Genomic DNA, 22,808 nt, shown 5'->3' on the forward strand with positions numbered 1-22,808 from the left:
TTGGCAATCGCAATAAATCAAAAACACACATCTTGTTTCGACAGTGCCAGTGAATAGAGATCAGTAACAGATCAGTTATGGATCACAAGGTCTCACGCAGAGGAAGACTGTTCTAAATTCCTGCTTGACAGAGGGGATGATGGGTCATTATCTCGGCACAAATCTTTTCCATCTTTCTCTGTTTTGCTTGCACTTATGACATCATGCTAGTCAGTCAGCGTGGATGCTGCTCCCTCTGTCACACACACAAAAAGTTTATCTAATTGCCTAAATCCTGTCTCATTAAACATTACTGGGTTAAACTCATTTGGCTTGTGAAACATTCATGCATGTGTGGCTTTTTACTGCATGAGCTAATGCCAAGTCATAGACAAACTATCTAAGAGGCTGCCAGCTTTGTGTTAGCAGAGGAAGAAGGTAATGAATGTTCTTACCTGATGTTAAGCTAGATGTTGTTGGTACTATGTGTTTTTATTAACAATTGAAGCTTTGGTTCTGCATGGAACCTTCTGTGCATCTTGACATTGTGTGTACTTACCAGATCCTCTGACAGGGCACATCTCAGGGATCTGTCCCAAAGCCCAGCAGCGTCCTGTGTCACAGCAGCACTGCATTTTGGTGTACTGACCAGTCAGCTCTGCAGCACAGCGACCATTAGCGAGAGCAGAAAAACATGTTCCCACACGTTGATCTGGATGAAAACGAGACAAAAGATGCATTACACTAGTGAGCACATAGGGAAATATTAGCTTGTAAGGTCATCACAAGAAGTCGGAAAGAACAGATACAGGTCACTGATGTATTTGTTAAGTCTTATGTATCTTCAATGTTAGTTAGTCCTTTGTTTTTCTGGGAAAAAAGTTGTACAACATTAAACATTATGAACAAGTTGAGCCTGAATTCTGTCCAAAATAGACATGCCTTAAAAAACTTTACATTTTTCATTTTAATGAGACGTCGGCTCTGTGTATTTCCCTTTTGTGATGTTTAGCTTTAATTACAAGGTGCTTAATACACAGTTCCATACACAGCAGATGGGCAGACACCTGACAGTTAATTGTAGGACTGTGCTATCTGAAAAAGAAAATACTTAAAAATACAATAGAGTCTTTAGAAAAGATATTCACCAGTTCTACAGTAAAGTCGATGTCAGCAGTAGCTGAATTAATATTGCCATCTTGCTGTTGTAAGCTTGTAATGTCCATCAGGTTGTGTCAGTTCAAAAACTATCCCGGTTAAGTGTAGGGTGTAATTACAGCGGCAACCGAGCAACAAAGGAGCAGACTTGAGCATCTCCACCAGAGAAGGCAGTTACACAGTGTTCACAGCCTGTTGTTGAGTCAGTCTTTAAATGAACGACTTCAGGTAACAAAATTAAGTACTTTTTTAACCTGTGACACGGCACTATATTCGGGGAAAGGTTACAGGTAATCAGCACTCCCAAAGCACCATTGCTTGAAGTCATAGGGTTGGCTTGGCTGGGGAGGAAGCTTCTTTATGGGCTGCCAGTGGGAAAGGTTGCCTGGGGTCTTGAGTAACTACAGGAATCTGAAGGGCCTCCAAAAGGGGGTCTTATTTGTTACAGTTTTCCAGGTCAGGGTCAATGGGGCAGAGAAAGGGGGCTGAGGTTCAAAGAGTGTGTGTATGGAGTAAATGGAGAAGAAGACAGGGGGTTCTGGGAATTTAAGGAAAATACCAAGAGAAGGAAAAGGAAAGATTGAGAAGGAGAGCATGCACGTGTACCATTATGAAAAGCAAACATTATATGTGAAACAGAATCATGAGTGCATCTACAGAAAAAAAGGAGTAGAAAAGGGAAAGGCAGAGTGAAGGGGTAAAGGAGGGGGGAGCACAAGTCGATTAACTCGCTAATGAGCCAGCCGTCTGGAATTAATCAGTTCCATGTGGAGCAATTCTTGCCAATTAGATAGAACATGAGGGGCTGTGCTGTGTCTGGGAGCACATACAGTGCAACACACACACATTTACGTGCAATTACACATACAGAAACACATTTCTCTAGATTTCGAGAAACAGATAGACAAAACATATAAATATACCAAAGGTACACAAATACACAAAAACACACGGAAAAACATCTTGTGGGATTGACAATGAACTGTATGTGCGTGTGTGTGTGTGTGTGTGTGTGTGTGTGTGTGTGTGTGTGTGTGTTTGTGTGCGTGTGTGTTTGTGTATATGTTGGGATTTGGGGGGAATAAGGGTCGGCTGATGAAAATGATGATAACTTAAATTGGATCCAGACCATGGTTCACTTGCTTGCTTGCTAGTGTTGCTCTACTGCACAGGAATATGCCTTCATTTGGTGATGTGTTTTTACTGTCAGACTTAATGGTCACATCTTTGTTTCAGGTGACAGTCAGAAACCCCCCACACCCCCCTCCCCCCCCACCCCCTTCACCCCAGTGGCCTACTTCACCACAGTAAGCGTAGAACACACAGCCACCTTTATCCACAGAACATCAGTGTACATCCTGTTTCTTAAACATGAAGGCAAGCAAGCTAGAAATCAGCCCTATAAAAAGTACTGACTCTTTTATTACTCCATGTTCTGACCACTATAAAGACAAGATAGATCAGACAGTGTGGGAGGTTTAATCAAAGTGTATCAGTAACATCAAGAGGAAACTGTTTGCAGGCCTGGGCTTGTGTCTAACTGTTACTTTGAGTCTCTGGCTTGACATATCAAAACATTGTTTTAAACTGTTCCAGTCTGGTCTGTTTTAGTCTAATTATCTTTTCCTCTTCCTCTTCCCAATCTGTTGTCCAGTTTGGACGGGGGACAGAGACTACGGAAGGATATTTGGGGGGTCACGTCTGGCACCTGTTTTATTTGCCCTGTCTTTTTGATTCTGCAAGCTGCAGAAATGCATCTGAAGGGAGAAGGGCGCAGGATGTCAAGAGATACTGTGAGAGCAAACAGTACATTTGACAACGAGATGGAGAAAGTCCAAGAGGGCTTAGTTAGGAAAAAAACCCGAAACAGAAAGGCATTCTACGAAATTCTAAGTTCAGAGAAATGCTTTGGTGTGATTCACACTGTGAAGAAGAACGATATGTCCTCAGGGCCAAAGAAGAAAGGGGATGACAGTGGTGAGGGAAAAAAGGCTAATATTGACACAGTTTACAGCAGGCAGATGGAGAACTTTTGTGTGTTAGGGTGATTGAAGCACTGTGTCAGTGTGTGAGCCTAAATCACTCATGCACAAGCACGACAAGCGGCGAGAACTTACTTTATTTCTAATGACACCAATTATATTTCACTCCATTCTGCAATATTTTACTTGTTTGTTTTGAGAAACAAAACCCCTCATCTTCTTCTTACTCTGTGCCCAACTATTGGCGGTTGTCAAGTGCAATCTTTTTTTCTGCAACTGTACCCTTTAAGTGGCATTAGATTATCCTGTCTGTGGCCTTCACAAACACTACATGTTTAAAAGTGTGGGGGACACTTGTAATGGCAGAAATGTGTGCACTCCTTACAGCCTTATTAAAGGAAATCCCAATACTTTAGCATAGCCAACACACAATGTTCTGGCTGGCTGGAGGCCTTTTTCCGTCTTAAGGTGTCCTGAGATGTACCAGTGCTTATTGACCCAGTGCACAGCACCACGTGTACACAACATCCCAGTTTGGTGTGGAATAACTTGACTGGCTTGCAAAGAGCCTTAACTTCAGCCCCTTTCAACAAACTGCCATGAAGGTCTTATGAAGAATCAGTAGTTTAAGCTCTTTGCTCTCTTTGCTGCATGAGCAATCCCTGCAGCCAGGTTTAAGATTTTGTGGAAAGCCTTCACAGAACAGGCAGTAAATATGATACGAAACAATCCAAAGGGTTGAAACATTCTGGTCTCCACATACTTTAAAGCTTATTTGTTCCACCCTGTTGAGGTTATTGGTGCCATCGTTTTTGTGGTCCCTTTGTCCTCTATTTCTTCTGTTTTTGTTTAAACAAAACCACATGGCTGACACTAAACGATCCGGGCAAACAGGCAAACTCACACAATAACTGTCATGTTGTTTCACACAACTTATTTGTATGTGATCCATATGTGGGTACACTGGAGATCTGGGAATTGTTCTTGATATTTCTGAACTGTTTTTTCTCAAACATTTTTCACAATAAAAACAGTGACACTCTATATTTTCCACAGATTAAAGAGGTTATAATAGATGACAACTGACTTTGCTACAGGGGTTTCTATTGTAATTTTGATGCTGATAGAGTGAAACAGGCCGGCCCTGACTTGTCCGTTTCGGGACTAAATCTTAAAACAACATATTACCGCTGGGTTTCACTTTAGCCTGTTATGGACGAGTTTTGCTGGGATACATCAACACCTGGTGGTGTTTCATGGGACATGAACTGTATGTGTGTTAGTGTGTGTGTGAGTGCGAGTGTAAAGGATGCCAATATTAGAGTAGATTAATGCTGTCAAGGCCAAAATGTGTGTTAGTTTGTCTGCACATGATGACCACTGGTCTGTTGGCCAGCTGTTCTCATCAGAGCTCCATCCATAGGAAGTAAGGATCATGAGGGGAGGGACATCAATGGCCAGATGTGAATCTTTTGGCTAGTCAGCGGAGGGGAGAGGGAAATGTAGGAAATGTGTTTGTATGTGTGTGAGACTCACCAACACATCTGGTGCCATCTGTGCTGGAGATGTAGCCTCTTGGACAGGTGCAGACGTAGCTTCCAGCAGTGTTGGTGCATTCCCCTCCATCACACACACCAGGAATGGTGCTGCATTCATCGATATCTGAAACACACAAACGCAGATTGATATTGTTCATACTGCGCTCAAGCTAAGAAGTTTTATCGTTGTGCATGTCTCAGTTTCAAATGATGCAGTAGCAAACTGCAGTAGTGTTTTGGCACAGAACAGTTTCTCTCTGAAGTTAAACCAAGTGACGCCAATCTGTATTCCACCAAAGTAGAGCTACTTAGTGTTTTGTTCAGGATAAAGTTAAGCTTTCAGGCAACATGTGCATGACAGGCGCCTTCACATACTTTGAAATGTAAAGCTCTGTAGGACAAGAACAGCACTAACTTTACTGATTTTATGATACTGAAATAGTTACTTTTTGAATTTTCACCACACAATAAACAATTTAATTTCAAATAAAAAAAGGGAGCCACAATCAATAAAAACAAAAAAACAAAAGACAAAAAGTAAATTTACTCTGATATGTTTGTTGCATGAAGAGAACTTTTGAAGTACTGGCCACCAATGCCAATTTACATATATATTTGTTCTTTATTTTTATCCTTTATCCTTTATTTCGTTCTTGATCAGATATAATCAGAATGTTTTACAGTTAAACCAATAACAAATTGCAGGGCAATTACACCAGTCACAAATAACCATGCAACGTTATAATGCAATACATATGTATTGAAAAAGCCAAGAATGTGGCTTGATTATCGGATAAATATGTGTCAACATTATGCCCAATCTACCACTGACAACTAAATTGAAATAAATGGCGTAACTTATATAGAAAGAAACTTCCCCAGTAAACGAGCTGACCTAATTTCAACAGGCCAAGTTTGATTCAGAAATATGTTCAGTGTCTGGGAGCACCTGGTCACGTTGCTTGGCAGGGCCCACCTTGGTGTGGTACACTTTATGACGGCATTAAGTTGTATTATTCAGTGAGGCAGGGGGCTCATTGCTCCATGACGAGGGGAACCCAAATTGAAGTTCCAGAAGGTATTGGTTTTTATGAAGTGTCACGCTTATTTATACGCATTGGTAATTACTGCACCACTGCGGGGCATAATTACAGCTGTACTGTGTGTGTGTGTGTGTGTGTGTGTGTGTGTGTGTGTGTGTGTGTGTGTGCGTGCGTGTGTGTGTCTGTGTGTGTGTGTCTGTGTGTGTATGTGTGTGTGTGTGTGTGTGTGTGTGTGTGTGTGTGTGTGCGCCATTCACCTTTAGATAGAAAAGTAAAGGGTGTGAGTGTTTGACTTTCTTGGAGCGTTTATATGAATGTTTTCTGTGTGTTTTCTGTGTGTTTGTGTCAGCGTCTTTGTGTGGACAGTGCACTGTGCACAGTAAAGCCTGCCTTGGGAAGCTGGGCGGCTGTTCTTCCCTGCTGGCTCCTGTCTGACAGCAGCAGCAGCAGAAAGCCTAGGTGAGGCTGTAAAAGCCCTGCCAAATAAACCTTGTGTCAGCAGCAGCCAGACATTACTCTCCACACAGACGTAGCACTTTGGGACTATGTGTGTATATGAAAGGAAATGTGTGTCACCTGAATAAATGTCTACATTTAAATCTGCCAAGTGTGTACATGTGCATACACATCTATAGCACTTGTCAATAAGTAAAAAAGAAAGAAAGAAAAAAAGTAGACTGTTTCCTCCCTGTTTCTTCTAGTTTAAACACTGATGTGTGAAACTGTCTGTATGTGTGTGTATTTGTATAGCACGAGTGCGTGAGAACGGGGAGGTCCGTGTGTAATGAGAAAGTCTCCCTGATGCCGTAAGTGTTTCTTTGTTCAGCAATAACAGCTGGTTTTAAGCCAAAGGGTTGTATTTATGGAAGCAAAATGGAAGGAGTAGCAGAAAAATTAGAAAGATGAGGAGGAGGAGGAGACACTGAACTAAAGGCAGGCCATAAAACCAGGTGCCTTGTAGAGCCCAAAAGGATCAGACACCCATAACATCTTTACAGCAGTTCATCTTAACTGCTCAGAAAAAACTCCCTCCTTCCCCATGTAAGCTGTAACTGAGACTGGTGGTTCATTATCTCAAAGGGCATTTCCATTAAAACCTCCCAGAGGTAGCTGCTCTGATTTGTTGGGAGATTTCCCTAAACATGGGTTTACTGATGATCCATTACTCAAGTTGCTCATGAACAAATGTTCTTTTGTTCTTCTCTTCTGACTCTGCATGGGTCACATGAAGTAACCACAAGAGAAAGAGGCTACCAAAGTCAAACAAACAACACTGACATCATTTTTGAAAGGAAAAAAATATGATAAATTGGCCCAGAACTTCTTTTTGTTGGATTGAGTAAACATAGTTAGCCCAATACTTTTTCACATAACTGGGTTTGTTAAATGGCCATGCCAGGTGTGAGCTGTCTCTGCTGTGCAGGAAACTAAAGAGCAGCAGCTGAACAAGCAGTGAAGCTGGACACAGCCCCTCAATGTGTCACTCCTTGTCACACATTAACATGGTCTTATGTTTGTTGATTCTTATACCGTAATGACTAACTTTTGACCTGGAGAAATTACAATTAACAACTATTTTGCTGATTCAGCTAAATAGTCCTAATGTTTTGGTTTAATGCTGACAAGAGCCATCTGGTACTGAATCAACTATCAATCATAGTAATGAGGTACAATTCATTAGTCCCAGTATTTGAAATGTGAAGATTGTTCTGTCTTCTCATTAAACAATTGGTCAGTTCAAATATTTGAAACTGAGACTTTTTATTTCACTTCTCTTGTAAGTTATAGAGGAAATATGTTCACTTAAAACTAACAGATTATTTAAGTGTGAACACAAATAGCATACTTAATACAATATAGACAGAGGCTAAGTAAATACAACCCTCACGTCACTGTTGAATTGAGAAGAAAAAGGTAAGTAGGAGCTCTGTTACAGACATCCATCCATGCCAGAAGCTCGTCGCTCAAACCAACCTCAAAGAAAAAACAAGGCACCATCTAGTGACGCCACTTCTCCTAATAACTTAGCAACACAGTATGTCTTAAAGGTACATTCCACATTTTAACTTGTTACACCCTTAATGTGCGTTATTCCTCATCTTGGAGCGTCCTTTGAGTCACATGCGTGTAACTTCTCAGATTCTCTGCACTGTATAAGCTTCCAGCATAAATGTGACACGCCCAAACAGCCACATCCAAATGTTTACCAGCATTGCTCAGCATCTCTCTGGAATCACTTGTTCTCCTCTCACTGTAAGTTCTGAACTGTTCATTCACTCAAAACCACAAATGCAATCTGAGACTCTTGTGAATTAAGTGAAATAATCCTCCCCTCTTTTTTCCGTTATTCACTGTGACATTAATCACTTTGTGCGTGTCATGGTCATTGCTTCTTCTGAACCTGAATGTGGGCGTGCTAGTTTTTAGCAAATATAATCCTGTTCATGGATCTAGTTCATGTCTACATCATTAATCAATAAAAAGAAAAATGAGATAATAATGCATACACTGATACTATACAATCGCATGCTCAGCCATGTTCTTGCTCAGTAAAAAAAAGATATCATCTGGCTGGAGAACTTTAAGAGCTTTCTGTAATCCTCCCAAAAGACTAACAACACATCGGCCTAAATCCAAGAGACACAACCCCTGCCTGGATAACCATCAGACTCTTTAGGCTGGGCATTGTTTAAATTCCAAAAAATCAACACATTGTAATGTGAATCCACTCTGCGTGTGTTTCCATGTGCATGTGTTTATATGCACATGTCCAGACTGTTTAAACTCTGAGCATGTTGTCACTTTTTAAATGCCCATAGAGATTTGTCAACTAATCCCCGCAAACCCACAGTTATCATAAAGTGCACAGTCTGTGACAGTCTGACCATGAACTCAACAAAATGTAACTTAAGCTCAGCTCTCTGTCTTGTGTATGGCTGACATGTTAGCATGCAAAAGTTCTCTCTCCAAGTAAATCAATACATTTAGCAAAGCACTGATGATTATTATTAAAAAAATGTTATGTCAGTCATTTTCCATGTTAAAAAAGTATTTGTCAACAATGATTTGCCTTTATGTTTAATGGACTTCATGATAAATTAGCTGGTACATTTTGCGGGAAGGCAGTTTTAAAACATAATCAAACCCAAGATGGCTGCTAGTCGTCGTCATGGTTGTTTTTCTACCTACAGTAAGTTACACAAATCTTTAATATGGGGACTATAATGTCTTGTGAAGGTGTGTGTGTGTGTGTGTATATATATATGTATATGTGTGTGTGTGTGTGTGTGTGTGTGTGTATATATATATTTATACACACACACACACACACACACACACACACACACACACATACATAAATACATACATAAATATATATGTTTATGCAGATCAGACTTACCTTCACATTTGTGGCTGGTTTCACTCTGACGGTGGCCTGCGGGACATTTACACTCATAGGATCCCACAGTGTTGATGCAGTTACCTCCTGCACAAAGTCCTGGCACAGCCTGGCACTCATCCACATCTGTAAGGGATGGTGACATAGGAAAAACAAAGACCAATATTACTAAATAGAGATGAAAGCAGAAAAGAATAAGGTTTCTTGTAAAAACTTGGCTCTGTAGAGCACTCGTTGAAGACAAACCACATCCTTTGTTTGTAATACACCAAAAAAAATACAGGAAAGGACTCAACGTGTGGGAAAAATTAAAGTTATTTGTAGTTTCCAAGATAGCAGATGTTTCTTGCAGCCTTTTGGCAACTTAAACCAAATTCGTAATTCTATTCTATTCTACTTTATTTCAAGGTCAATGAGGTAAAAATGAGTGGTAGTTTGTGACTGGCTGTTATGTGTAAGATCACTTCCAGGAAGACATGATCCAGCTCATGTTTGAGCAGGAAATGGCTTCTACCGTGAGCATTTTCCAAGCATTCAGCATTAGTCACTTTTACCAGTATTAGGGATAGCTGGGCAGGATCATGTGACAATGTGGATTCTCTGGGTTATACACAAAGTTAGGATAAATCCATGTCAGTGTCAACTTAGCAGGGTCGACTGCACTTTCTGTCTCGCCATATTTAAAGTCTGCATTCTTCCACACATAAGAAAAAAGCTGTTTCTAATCATTTTAATACATTCGATCTCTGCTTCTTTTCAAGATGGCCCGAAAAGGCCTTCTGGTGTTGAGGAACTCTCAATGCCAAAGGCTTAGAGAGAAAGAAAAAAAAGCATCTAGCAGCCAACATACTGATGTGGACCCTGCAGTCCTTACATTTTGATTCATGGTCAGGTGTGCTTTGTACTGCTGCCAGCAAGACATTGTTCCGGACTCACTCGTTAGGTACTGTATCTCTGGGGAGTAGGTGTGTGTTTGTGTGTTTATTTGACAGAGAAAAAGACTTAAAATACAAAGTTACAGCAGAGAAGACAAAAACAGAGCTAAAAAGAGAAAAGGAGTGAGAAAGGAGATATGCGTGTCACACAGAGATGAGTGATGCTGGAGATTTACACCGGCATACTTTGAACACATGAGGAGACAGACATGAAGTTATGGAGCTAAATACAAACCAGTGACTGATGCCAGATGTCATACCTTTTTAAATAAAGGCTTTTTTATGAGGTATGCCGATTCTCAATGTTATCTGGGTGGCGTTTGGTGTTACTAGCAAGTGGAACACAACCCTAAATATAAGTGATATATTTAAACACATGCCTTCCATTAAAGCACTGCAGTTAAAGTGGAAACAGGATACTTTTGTCAATGCAATATATACTAAATAAGGGATGTGATTGGCAAAGGATAAAAAGCAGGAACCCACCAAGACATGTGGATCAGAGAAAAAAAAAATACAAGACATTTTTTAATTGCACAAACACTGTGCTTACAATTTACATTTATTTAAATTTTTTGTCCTCATCAACAAACTGTTTGTTCATGCAATGATTAAATACTTGTAGTTTTTAACTTATACTTGAGAAGTGCTTTATAAATGAAATGTATATTTTTTCAAAAGCAGGCACCATCAGGTGAAGGGAGTGGTCAAAATGTCTGGGAGTCCAGATAAACCTGGAAGAATCACATCCCCGATGAATGCTTGTTGAAAAGACTGGACTGAATTAGAACAGATTTGTAAAGATTATAGTAAGATGGAAAATATTGTTATATCTAACTTAATTCAGATAATAGAGCACACCATTTAGCGATTCAAATGAGATCTTGATGACTTTGATTAAAGGTCAACAGAACTTTTGTCTTTGCAGTAACTTAAGCCGTGAAGATTATTCTCTCCGATTGCAACACATAAGATTGCAGCACTTGATCTGCATAAACCAAACAGGGCCACCCCACCCAAATCTGCACAAGCGGATTTGGTGCAATAATAGAATAAAAGCTCATTCACTGTCCCTATGCCAAATTTAAGTCTCACTGATAGGCCATTTTATTTTGGTTTTATGTGGTCTTGATTTACAAGACCAACGGGAGATTTGGCTGTAATGCTATCCTTTTACATCGACATTGTCACAGAGAGTACAAGCTCACTATAACTTTTAATAGGTAGTGTAAGCACTTAAATTAGATCTCGAATTCCAGGAAAAAAAACATGTGTGAGCGTCATTAGAGATATTTTTAGACTTAAATATAGACTCCTTCTTCAATGGCTTACAAGCTAGATATCAACCATTACAGTCTGCCTATGGTGCTGCTGGGCGTGTCCATGCGAGAGGAGAAGGACTGAGGCTACACTCATTTAACAAGGGATGTGAGCTCTGCATGTGTCATATGTTGATGTAGTCTTATTGCAAAGTCTGGGCAGGGCCATAGGTTATTAGAGAGGGTCTGATCTGGTCTGGGGGGATGTTGGGACATCGGTATCAGAAATGCTTATAAAGAAGGTCAACCTCAGTTCATATGAAACCTAATCCCTTTTTTTTAATAATACCTATACAGTATGTCACTGTATGGACCCTTTCAGCCAGAGCTGAAGAGTTTGAGGAACGTTCAACTTCTCTTTCTGCACTTTCCTTTATTTTGCATTTTACGTGCTTATCAGTATTCTAGTATTTTCCTAATATCACTTGGTAGGATGAACTCTGGCCAGGATGAACTCTGTAAGCATCCTACCTGCATAAGCAACATGTAGATGAGCTCATATTCTATATTAAAAAGGAATGCTTAACCCTGGCGACAGGGACATTCAAGCTTTTATCATGCAAACTATTTTTTAAACTGAAAACAGTTTCCCCTAAATAAATACTTCACAGGAAAGCACAAGCAAGTATCCTGCCTACTGCTTAAACATAAACACCACCTGTGTCTTAGCTTGACTAGCTTGAGCTTGAGTGTGCTGTGAGCAGGAACAGCAGCTGAAATGATGACAGATAAAGTAATGGTTACAGTGTTTATCATATTATGTTGCTGCATGTTGGTGTGAGTGTTTATGTGACTGTTATGTTAAGTGTGGGTCCAGGTGTATGACAGTTAAGAGCCCAAATAGGGGGTTTTGAGTGTGATCCAAACTGACCTTGGCAGGCTCCAGTGCGGATGTTGGGGATGAAGCCTCGTCTGCAGGGGTGTGGCTGGGCGGGGCACTGCTCACAAGGGTGACCCCATGCTCGACCAATTGTAGCACAGCAGAGGGTTTTGGTGCAGACGATTCCACTAAGCTGGCCCTGGCACATCTGGTTGTTCACCTGTGTAAAACATGGTCCGGTCCTGTAGTCTATGGAGAAAAAGGGAATGAAATCTATTGTCAGATGGTTGTTTATTTCACATTTTTTAAATTCACGTTGAGATTCCTTTCCAGAAACCCATCTGGTGCAGCAGTAAATGAAACCAGACGTAGTACATAAATTATTTTTTTCAAGCAGCAGGCATAATTCCTGTAATTTGTAAATCAGTCTTTCTTTTATTTTAAATTCACTGAAAAAAACAAATAGAAGAATAGATGTGGAAAAAAGCCGACACATTATTTGAGAATGACTTTAATAGATGACTCACAGGACACTGAGGCATGTCCTGTTGTTTTATTCAAACTCTGAATCAGCAGTTTGATTTCCAATAGAAGTATTTACAAGTAGCCTATTTTACAAGGACTTAAGAGGAAGACTATGAGAGTTGGTAGCAACACAAAAGGATCATATCAGAATACATGATTCCAGTCAAGACTTCTCAGAGTCAACTGAAAGAACCAGACACTGTTTTTAGCAGGAAATTTGCAATAGGATTGGAATGACTGCTATGTATTTAGTCCCTGCAATAACAAGTTAACCGACTGGATTGACACTATAGCACATTCCCCTCCTTAAAGAGGTGATGATGGCCTGAACAGTGGTGGTCTCTGTTTCTATCTACATGGCAATTAGCTAATGGCAGCGGGTTGGTCAGTAACATTCACCTCATGATGTGTATTCATTCTTTTAAATTAATAGGACATTTTGAAGTAATTGAAAGCTATTTTTTGGTTCATTGCTCTTCATAGTGACTCCAATTAACACATGCTGCCAAGAACGCAAAAGTGCCAAAAACATCTCATTGAAGTCAGACAGATGCATATAAAGTTGCACATCCTATCTTTGGGGAAAGGAAGGTAACAGATTACAAGCAGATGCTGCAACCAAACACATTTTAAGAACAAAATGTCCTCATTGCTCACCTTACCTCCTAGCTGCTATAGCCAGCAAAAGTGGGGCATAATCTCATTAAATGCACTTTACAAATCATGGACAATGACCTCACGCTCAAACTATTTCAACAATACGATGTTCCTCTTTTCAGTCACATACTGCCTAATGATGGCTTCCCTTGTGAGAGAAACCCTTATTAAGTCCTCTACAGTGGCGCCAAACTTAATACAGCCTTCATTAAAAAAGTGGATTGTTAGATTGTTGCAGTAGAGATGAAAGACAAACTGCATGGTTGACTAGCCAAGGCTGTGACAGTGAGATGAGGAGAAAGAGAGAGCGGACCGCTCAGCCCTGAAGGACAGAATGAGATGGAAAGATAGAAGTCAGTTGAGGTGGTGTCTGGTGGGAGTTTCTCTTTAGACTTATTGGTTCCTTGTGCTAGATGAAAGAGGATCACAGAGAATGGGGCAAAGTGAAGGAGATGCAGAAAGAAAGAAAAAAGATAGAGAGGAAAATAAAGTAGGTCAAACCAAGCATGTAGAGTGCAGGTTGGGGTTCTTGCCAGTTCTCCCTCTCACCCATCTGTCTTCATTTCTCTTTGCCCACTTTAGGTCTTCCTGTCCGTCTGCATTCTACTTTCTCCTGCATATCAGCTGCTATTTGATCTTCCATCTGCACGTGGTCTGGTGCAGTACAGTATCCTTGTGTGCTTTTTCATGTTCTTAGCTTTAATACCATACAAACCATACAAAAATCCCATAAAAGAGACCAAAACCAAGAACTTTCTTAATAATTCTCACCTCACTGCCTTTCTGTGACATTCACAAAGCCCATTGGTTCATAAAACATTTGTTATGTTATATAATCGTGCTATATTCAATTAAATAGGGTTTCAAAGTCATCACATTCTGGGTTTTTTTCTCAAAGTCCAACTGACAGGAAGTCTTAGCGATAAAATTGCAAGCCAATGAAGTTCTTGTCCTGCAACTTAACCAGTAGTTAGTAAAGTTGACCAAAAAAAACAAAAAAATACTAACCCCTTTAAAATAATCACTATTTCTTAAGAAAAGGTTCAACAACTTTCTTAAACAACTGCTATAGTTTTCAGTAAATATAACTTACTAACAGAATTAACTGAACTAAATAGTTGGGGAACTTTGTAATAAAAATGAATACATGGCTCTCTGGTCAGCACAAATGTTGTGTGCAGAGAACATGGTTATGTGGGAACAAAGAAAACAACGTGGCACGCTAATGCTTAACAGTTCGAGTTGAGCATTTGTCAAATGGACAGCGAAGAAGAAAAAGAACGAAGGAAAAGAAAAGAAGAAAAATGTATGGCACTTCCAACTCTTCAGTCTAGGATTCTAAGAAAAAATCAATCTCCTAGAGGAGACTGGACTTTCCCACACTCGGATCATCTAGCAACAGTCGACAGTCTCACTCTGTTGCCAAGTACAGCAATGAATGCCTGTGGGCTAAATAAAACATATATGCATACACATGCTCTATCAAACACTTCCAGCTCTTCTCTCTCTGTACGCAAGAAAGCAAATTCTGGTCATTGTAAAGACACCAGCTTTAAGGAGACACAGCATCTCTCTGCGCTGCAGCAAAATACTGAAGAAACAATCATCTCTTTCTATAAATGCAAAATAATAAATGCATATAATGTTTGTGTTTACTTCTGCAAGTAAATTCATTGGACACGTGCAAGCACGAGAAGGTCAGGACATCAGAGCCATCTAACAGCCTGACTCAGGCCTGCTGACAACATTCGGAAGTAATTTAGTCTAATTACTGTTCAAATTGCTCAATAGATTCAAAACATTTACCAGATTCAACATTTTCCATTCTCGACCAACCCCTTACTTCTTACAGCGCTTTGCTTCTCATCAAGACTTCTCCAGTTTCATTCATATCCACCAAGCTCAACCAACCAACAAACTTCCCAATGAATAGTCCTTTTACTTCGAGAATGAAAGTTTGTCTGCCAACTCTGTGGTACACTTAATGGATTCATCTCATTCTTAAAGGTTTATTATACTTGTATTATGTAAACATCAATGCTTCGAGGTAAAAATTCCCTGAAATTTCTCCAAGTATGATTCTAACTCAGAGTTTTTAACCTTTCACCTAATTCAATGCACACACATTAGGCTGTCAGTCATATTAGGTGAGGTTAACAGGATCTGATGCTTCTCATGAGATTATTTTGTAGTGAAGTGAACCACATAAGAATTTGCTTAAAGACAATAATAGAAAAAGAAAACGTTATCACTCATCAAAGGCTACTTCTCTTAGCCCTGATAAAAGTCGGATTGAAAGAAGATAAAATTCTGTAAAGGCTGAAGTCAGAAAATATTGAATCCGGTCTGCATACTAAGTTGTCTTCGAAAACAAATGTTCCCATCAGCCCCGTCTGGCTGTGAGATCAAGGAAGACCTTGACCTGAGCACTGGAAGGAAGACGAGGGAAAGAAAAAGGGCACAAGAGAAGAGGAAAAAAAAATTCAGATTCATTAATAACTGCTGAAGTATTTATAAAAGTCCCGGGAAAGGAGGTCTGGGGAGATAAGACACTTGGACTATGAGTTGATCACATGGAAACGAAGATAACGTCATTTGTACAAACTTTTTTACTACAAGAGGTCAACATGTCAAAGGAATAAAAAGAAAAAATATTTACACACAGTGTACTCTGTCTCTGCTCAAAGTGTGTGTGTGTGTGTGTGTGTGTGTGTGTGTGTGTGTGTGTGTGTGTGTGTTTTTGTGTGAGCGCGTGCACGTGTGCATGTGTGTAAGTGAGAAAGTGTTCTTAAACCGGATCTCCTCTCTAGACTTTACACAGCTGGAAGAACTGCTCTGAGCCTAAACGTCATGCAGTTACTCACCTATTGAGAAACAGAGACATTTTCTAATTATCCTCTGTGTATGTGTGTGTGTGTGTGTGTGTGTGTGTGTGTGTGTGTGTGTGTGTGTTTGTAATTGTGTTTGTGTGAGTTTGTGTGTCCATGTTTGGTTTGTGTGTAGACTGAGCACATGTCTGGCGAGTTCTGTGGAATTTCTGATTGCTTGCATTGTTTGAACTTCTGCTGATGGGGATATAAATAAATGATTCAAATGTGTGGGCCAGTTTGTTTGTATGTGAGCGTGAGAGAGTGTGTACGTGTGCATGTGTCTGTTTGTGTGCTTGGGTATAGCCAACCATAGCAGTCTCTGTTATTCTTATCAGCACCATTATCAAAAGCTTGAAATCACCCTTTTCCGTTATCCCTTATTGCTCCTCAAAGAGCCTGCTCCTTTCATTTGTCCCACACAAAAGTCAGCAGTCATCCAAATGTGACTAAATGTTCAATACAGCAAAACACACACACATACACACACAAACACACACGCACACACACGCACTTACAGGGGATAACTACTGTGGGAAACTGGTAATGGCCAGGATAAGCCCTCGGCAGTATAACAAGGTCTAAGGTTTGGTGCCACAAAAAGCTGTATAAGGCTAACTATTTCTGAGAACAAAATTTAAAGCTGACCCACAATGATAAACTGTCGGACAATTTTAGCTCAATAATTTTGCGTTTCCATTCTTAATGGACCTATGACCTCATATCTTGTGGCATCAAGCCACCCTCTGGCATTGTTTCTATAGTTAATCCATTGTACTGCCAACTCTCTCTTTTGACTACAATCTCTTTCAGCTACTTCTGTCTATATTCTGGTACTTCCTGCCACAGTTCTGTCTAGGGGTGGAAAAACAATGCAAACTCTATTGAATACAGACACCGCCAGGCAAGTGGGCTCCAGACTCCATCAACAGCTTCCACTCATGGGACATTTTACGGATTCAGCCAGGGGAAGTCTTTGTAGTGCTTTCTGAGCTGCAGCGAGAGTAATACAGCCCATTTTTCATCAAGCCAGATCAAAGACAGCCCTCATCGCTGTCCTGTGAGGCTGCTCAAATATTGATTTGAACCAACCAGAGATTCTAAATTTGGCCTCAGCAATGGGGGATAATTTGTTCAACTTTGATTTTTTTCTTTTCTTTTTGAGATGGATCACCAAGATTTTGAATCATTAGAAAAAGCAGACTAAAATAGTTTATCAAAGTGGTGTTTTTATCTAAAACCAATTCAAGTGAGCATTTCAAGTGGATCACAAATAATACCTGAAAGACGCACGAAGCTCATATATCACTGGAACACATTTCCAGACATGGTTTAAAGTATAGTATTGTAGTATTGTTAAGCACTCTTTGCCAGTTGACATTTGCTCCTTTAAGAGTCAATTATGAGTCATTCTGCCGTTCTATGTCATTTACAGTATAGACTTTTTATAGACTTGTTGTAAATCATTTTAAGATGACTGGGAACTGGCTGGATTAAACAAATTTTTTTGCTGTAAATTTTTCCTCAGAATTACCCCCACAGCGATCCGCCAATGCAGCCTTTCTGTTCAGACATGTTTGGTCCACTCTTATCCAGAGTCAATAGAGCAGAAATAGCACAGCAACCTAGTTAAGCACTTCAAAATGCCCCTGACATCATCGCCTGCTGGGGGGAAAAATTGCCTTTCTCCAATTATTTCTTTATTTGCTCTGGACTGGGCCACAGGCTGGATTTTGGGACTGACCACAGAGGCTTTATGGGTCCATTGAGACAGACTGGACTATTAGCGGTGCTGATGAAAAGAGATCTGTGAAAAGCTCTGTGGACACACATCAGCACCATTTCATCTGTGTGAACCTGCACATGAAATAATGTAAAACCATGGATGAAAACAAATACAAATCATACTAACGTGGCTTAAAACAAGGTTACATACAGGTACAGTTATATACCGTAAATATCTTTGCCTACACATGCACACAAAAAGGAAACTGTCCCACATTTATAAGGTGCTCATGGTAAAGATGTTGGGAGTATTTTAGTTTACAGGCAGAATAACTAACTCTAATATGATTGTGTGCTACCCAGTCAGCTAGCCTTAAGCACACGCACAAAACGCTGTACACAAACAGTCACACGTGCACACAAACCGCAAACAAACCGCAAACACTTAGCGGATTCCCATGACTCCACACATCCAATTCATACTAGTTTACTTTCACTGCTTTCATAGCAACGGTTCACCAGAAGTCTTCTTACTGAATCACCCTCTAAATCTACTGACTCATCTACTCAAACTCAATCTGTCAACCACAAGCAGAGCCATGAGACCGGCAAAGGTTACAGAGAGGCTGCTCCGTCCTTTTCAGGCCAAACCCAAGATTAAGGTCATTTGTCAATTGTGGAATATCTCAGAGCATATTCAGTCCCTACAATGAAAAAAAATGATGTTTCTTACTGACAGTGTGTGAAGAATTATGTTGTTTTCTAGCCAATGGTTTGAAAAATGTTCAGATGTTCCTGTATGACCCTTGAAGCTGAAGTAACAACTAAAGTGAAAAATAATTGATCTGAGCTATTTAATTGATACAATTTGTTTTCCTTTTTAATTCCCATATCCAACATATGTATGTAATCATAATCTGTATCTCTGTTGCGACTTATCTGATTCCTTATAAGTATGTGGTGAAAAAATGTCCATCTCTCCTTTCTCTTTAAAGCATTTTATAGAATACAATGACAAACTAAGATTTAAAAGCATTTTCTCCTTTCACCAACACTGAGTGTTTTTTTATTCCCCTCTACAAGGCTTTCACTACCCAGCTGGGTAAACCATTTTTATGTTCCCCCTGTACCTCCCTTCTTTCCCCCTCTTCCCCTCCGTTCCACCCTCTCTCTCTTTCTCTCCCTGTCTCGTCTACCTACCTTGTTCCACTCCTCATCAGGAAGTGGAGAGACATTTTTTCTGATAGTCCAGTGGGGATGTTGGGTTTTAAGGGGGTTGGGCATGGAGGTATTTATTGGCAGCTGTCTTTAGGCTACTTATGACAAACTCAACCACCAAAATGCTGTTTTTTCAATGAAAACAAGACCCCAGAGTTTAGCTGAGGAAATATGCGGAGGATATAAGGAAGACAGCAAGAAGTAGAGATTGAGTTGAAGAGGAATACTCATTAAAACTCTAGCATAAGAACAAGTGAGCATGAACGATTAAGACCAGAGAAATAAAGATTCTGCCAAGTAGAGACACAAATATTAAGAGAAAGCAGAAGGAGTGTTTATGGGTGTTTTTTTCACACAAGTACACAGGTGTGAAAAGGAATGTGGAAGAAAGGCTGCGATGAATGATGTAAGTAAAATTATAGGCCAAGAACTTCCTTCACCTTAGTGTAGGTAAGAGCAGGGTGAGGGTTACAGAAAGGTGAGTTCAGTGAAAGAGAATATTTGAGGGTGTAAAGCTCCTTTTCCTTCTTTGAAAAGGTGAAATGAGGTGATCCGAAACTTAGCATGGCCTTCATTTCATTTTTTCATCTGCCAAGAGACTTTACCACCTACTGCCATCACTTCCCACCCACTGCACACATAGCTCAGGTCGCTGTTCAAAGCTAAGGAGCCGAACACCCACAGTCTATCTGAAGTGACTGGATGAAGTCATCCACGTTAGCAGAGACTGAACGCTAATCCAGCACTGAGGTCACAATCTGACAGTGTATGTCTGGACTGATAGGAGGGAACACTAAAGACCACATCAAAGCCTTCCTGGTTTGATATTGTCCTTAACATGAGAGTATGTGTGTGTGGGATGGGAGTGCATTGATAAAAAAGCAGTTACACCATGGTCTACCACCCCACTAAAACGTATCCCTTGTCTACCATCCTGGCCAATCAATCCTTGGCTAGGTTATTTTAGCCCAGGGTGTGGCAGTGATAGATTCTGTTGTCTCTGGTCCAATCACCAGTTCAGCAGCCACATGTCAAAGTGTCTGTGGGCGAGACCCTGAATCAAATCCCTAATTGCTCCCAAGTGTCATACGGAGTGTTCATGCATGGGTGTGCTTGGTATACGTTAATAATGATGGATAATTTCCATAACATACTAACATCAGTGTGTGAATGTGGTGTGAATGGGTGTACATGCTAGTGTTAAAGCAACTTGGAGAAGTCAAGGTGACTAGAAAAGCACAAGTTCAAGTCTATTTGCTGCTTGTATATTTTTTTTAGATAAATGGCAATTGGAACCTTGGTGTATGGATATATGAATGAATATATGAATATATTACTGCTTAACTGCTGACAGAAAGTGTATTTGGAATGCACTTCAAGAGCCAATCAAAAAAAAAATCTCATGGAAACTTTGTCCATGCCCTTTGGTTTTCCATCTAAAATACCTAACAAATACCAATACCATCAATCAATATAGTCATACACTATAAGTAGGACAGTGTAGAATATTAAAACTTTCACCTCTCTCGCACTGCGGGCCAGTGAAACCATAGACACAGGCACATCTGTTGGGTCCGATGCAGCGACCACCGTTCTGGCAGCCATTCTCACAAACAGCTATAGGAGACAGAAGAAAACAGTTTGATTAAAGGTGGTTACATTATCTTTTGCGTTCCTTTTCTTTTCTCTTTCACCAACAAACACACATTTTCAGAAAGCATCAACTTTAAATCATCAAAAACATGAGCTTTGCGACCTAACCGCCAAGCCATCGGCGCCCCTCTACCTCACTTTTTAACTTTCAGAAGACAACTGCTACCTATATTCCATACACTGGCAGGTGACACAGTACAACCACCCCCACCCCCACATCTCCTGTGTGCTGACTTTGCAGCAGCATATACTCACGCTGTCCACAGTGGCTCCCTGTGTAGCCTTTGGGGCAGGAGCATGAATCCTCTGCGCAGCTGCCTCCATTCATACATCTTACACTACAGGACTGAACTGTAGGGGAGAAGAAAGGGTGCAGGGGTTGGGTGATGAGAGGGAAGGGCACAAAGAAAGATGGAGAGACAAATGAGAACAGTTGAAGTTAATAAAAATGTATAAAGCATTTACTGATATTATCAACCACATAATGTCTTTACAGATATGAACTGGAAGCATTATGAGATTGCTCAGGTAGAAGGCCTCATTACATGGTCCCCATGAAACAAGCCATTGCAAACATGAAATTGTTAAAAATGTATGGCCAATTTAAAACATTAAGATGCTTTTTCCAATTTACTCAGGGTTGTACAATGATGGTGTTTCTTTGGCAGCTTGAGATGAACAGACACGACTTAAAAGCCCCCAGGCCAAAAAACCAAAGCTAATCTAGCAGACTGGGGGAGGCAATAAGTCGAGCCAGCTGTACGCTACAGTCAGTCACTTGCTCAGGAATTTGCTGAGAGAAGAAAGAAACTAGGTGAGGGGGCTAAGAGAGAATGGGGGGCAAGAAGAAAGGCATAGTGCTAAAAAAAAAAAAAAGTCGAAATGGGATGTACTGAGGGGAAAATCTAAAAGAGCAAAAAGGTGTAATTTTGAAAAGAAGTTGAAAAACCGTTATGCTGTGATGTTTCAGGTATAATGGTGAGAAGCAGGAGCCTCCCAGGTGGATTTCTACTCCAGACTGTGAGAAGGTCAATCAGACGGTCTCAAACACATCGAAGCAGCTCTCATAAGGAAAACTAATTGGTCTTCCTGGCAGACGGGCAGCTTACTGCTAAGCAAGCATTTTAAAGAACACCTTCAGAGCTGGTTGATAGAGATTTGTATTCTCTTGATGTTTCCTCACATCCTCTTTCCACTTTCTTTCAGGCTTAAGAGGGTATTTTAAGGTCCCTTAGACACTTTTATTTTTCTTCCTCCTCCACTTCTTCCTACTCCCTCCGTGCCTTTCATGCCCTTCTGTCTGTATCTTAACCGTGAGTTCAACATTAATTTCCTCCTTCCCTCTCTCTCTCCATCTGCCTGTTTGTGTCTCTTTCTCTCAGTAAAATCTCTGGTATGCATGTGGAGCAGAGAGGAAATGATTGAGCTTCCCTGTAGCTGACTTTGTCTGATGAGGCTTTGGAAGTTTGCACACTTGCCAACATGAGGCATTTCAAGCACTGTAATCCACCCACTTATTCTGACTGTACCCAAACACTCTAAATATGACTTGTGTGAGTCATGGTGAGTGAATATACTCTTTAGGTAGCTTTTCATTGAGAACAGGCACACCAGCATTACTGGCAGCTGACACAGCAGACTTCACTTACATGAGTCAAAGAACGATAGCACAAATCTTGGAAGTGAACCTTGTGTAGTTTCAATAAATGAAAGTTTGAGTTATACACTGAAATTGTCAAAGAGCTTTTTCTCCATTCATTTTGTGCACGTCTAGTATAGTTAACTTTCTTCTGTGCAACACTTGGCAGAGTGCACACACTTGGCAGAGACCTTTTGTTGTCTGGATTATGTCTCATGGCAACATAAAGTGATAAATTAAAGCAAATAGTTTGAAACTAATGGGGCAGGCTGGGTTTATAGGTTTGTGTTTTAGTGTGCTGTTTCTCTCCTTCTCACCCTTCTTCTCATTCACTCTTATGGGGCTTCCTA

At 40.4% G+C, this 22,808-nt stretch overlaps 1 protein-coding gene across 1 annotated transcript in view; it reads right to left on the reverse strand.

Annotated features, from left to right (window-relative positions):
• Positions 1–22,808, reverse strand: part of fbn2b (fibrillin 2b) — a 61,945-nt gene that overhangs the window by 23,216 nt on the left and 15,921 nt on the right. The window contains exons 5-10 of the mRNA XM_079349654.1: positions 21,075–21,170; positions 20,688–20,783; positions 12,226–12,423; positions 9,101–9,226; positions 4,656–4,781; positions 539–691 (exon numbers count right to left, since the gene is read on the reverse strand). Of these exons, the coding sequence (XP_079205780.1) occupies positions 539–691; positions 4,656–4,781; positions 9,101–9,226; positions 12,226–12,423; positions 20,688–20,783; positions 21,075–21,170 (795 nt within the window). The remainder of the gene's footprint in view (positions 1–538; positions 692–4,655; positions 4,782–9,100; positions 9,227–12,225; positions 12,424–20,687; positions 20,784–21,074; positions 21,171–22,808) is intronic.

This window comes from Symphodus melops, assembly GCF_947650265.1.
Source record: "Symphodus melops genome assembly, chromosome: 8".
In the NCBI taxonomy this organism is placed as follows: domain Eukaryota; kingdom Metazoa; phylum Chordata; class Actinopteri; order Labriformes; family Labridae; genus Symphodus; species Symphodus melops.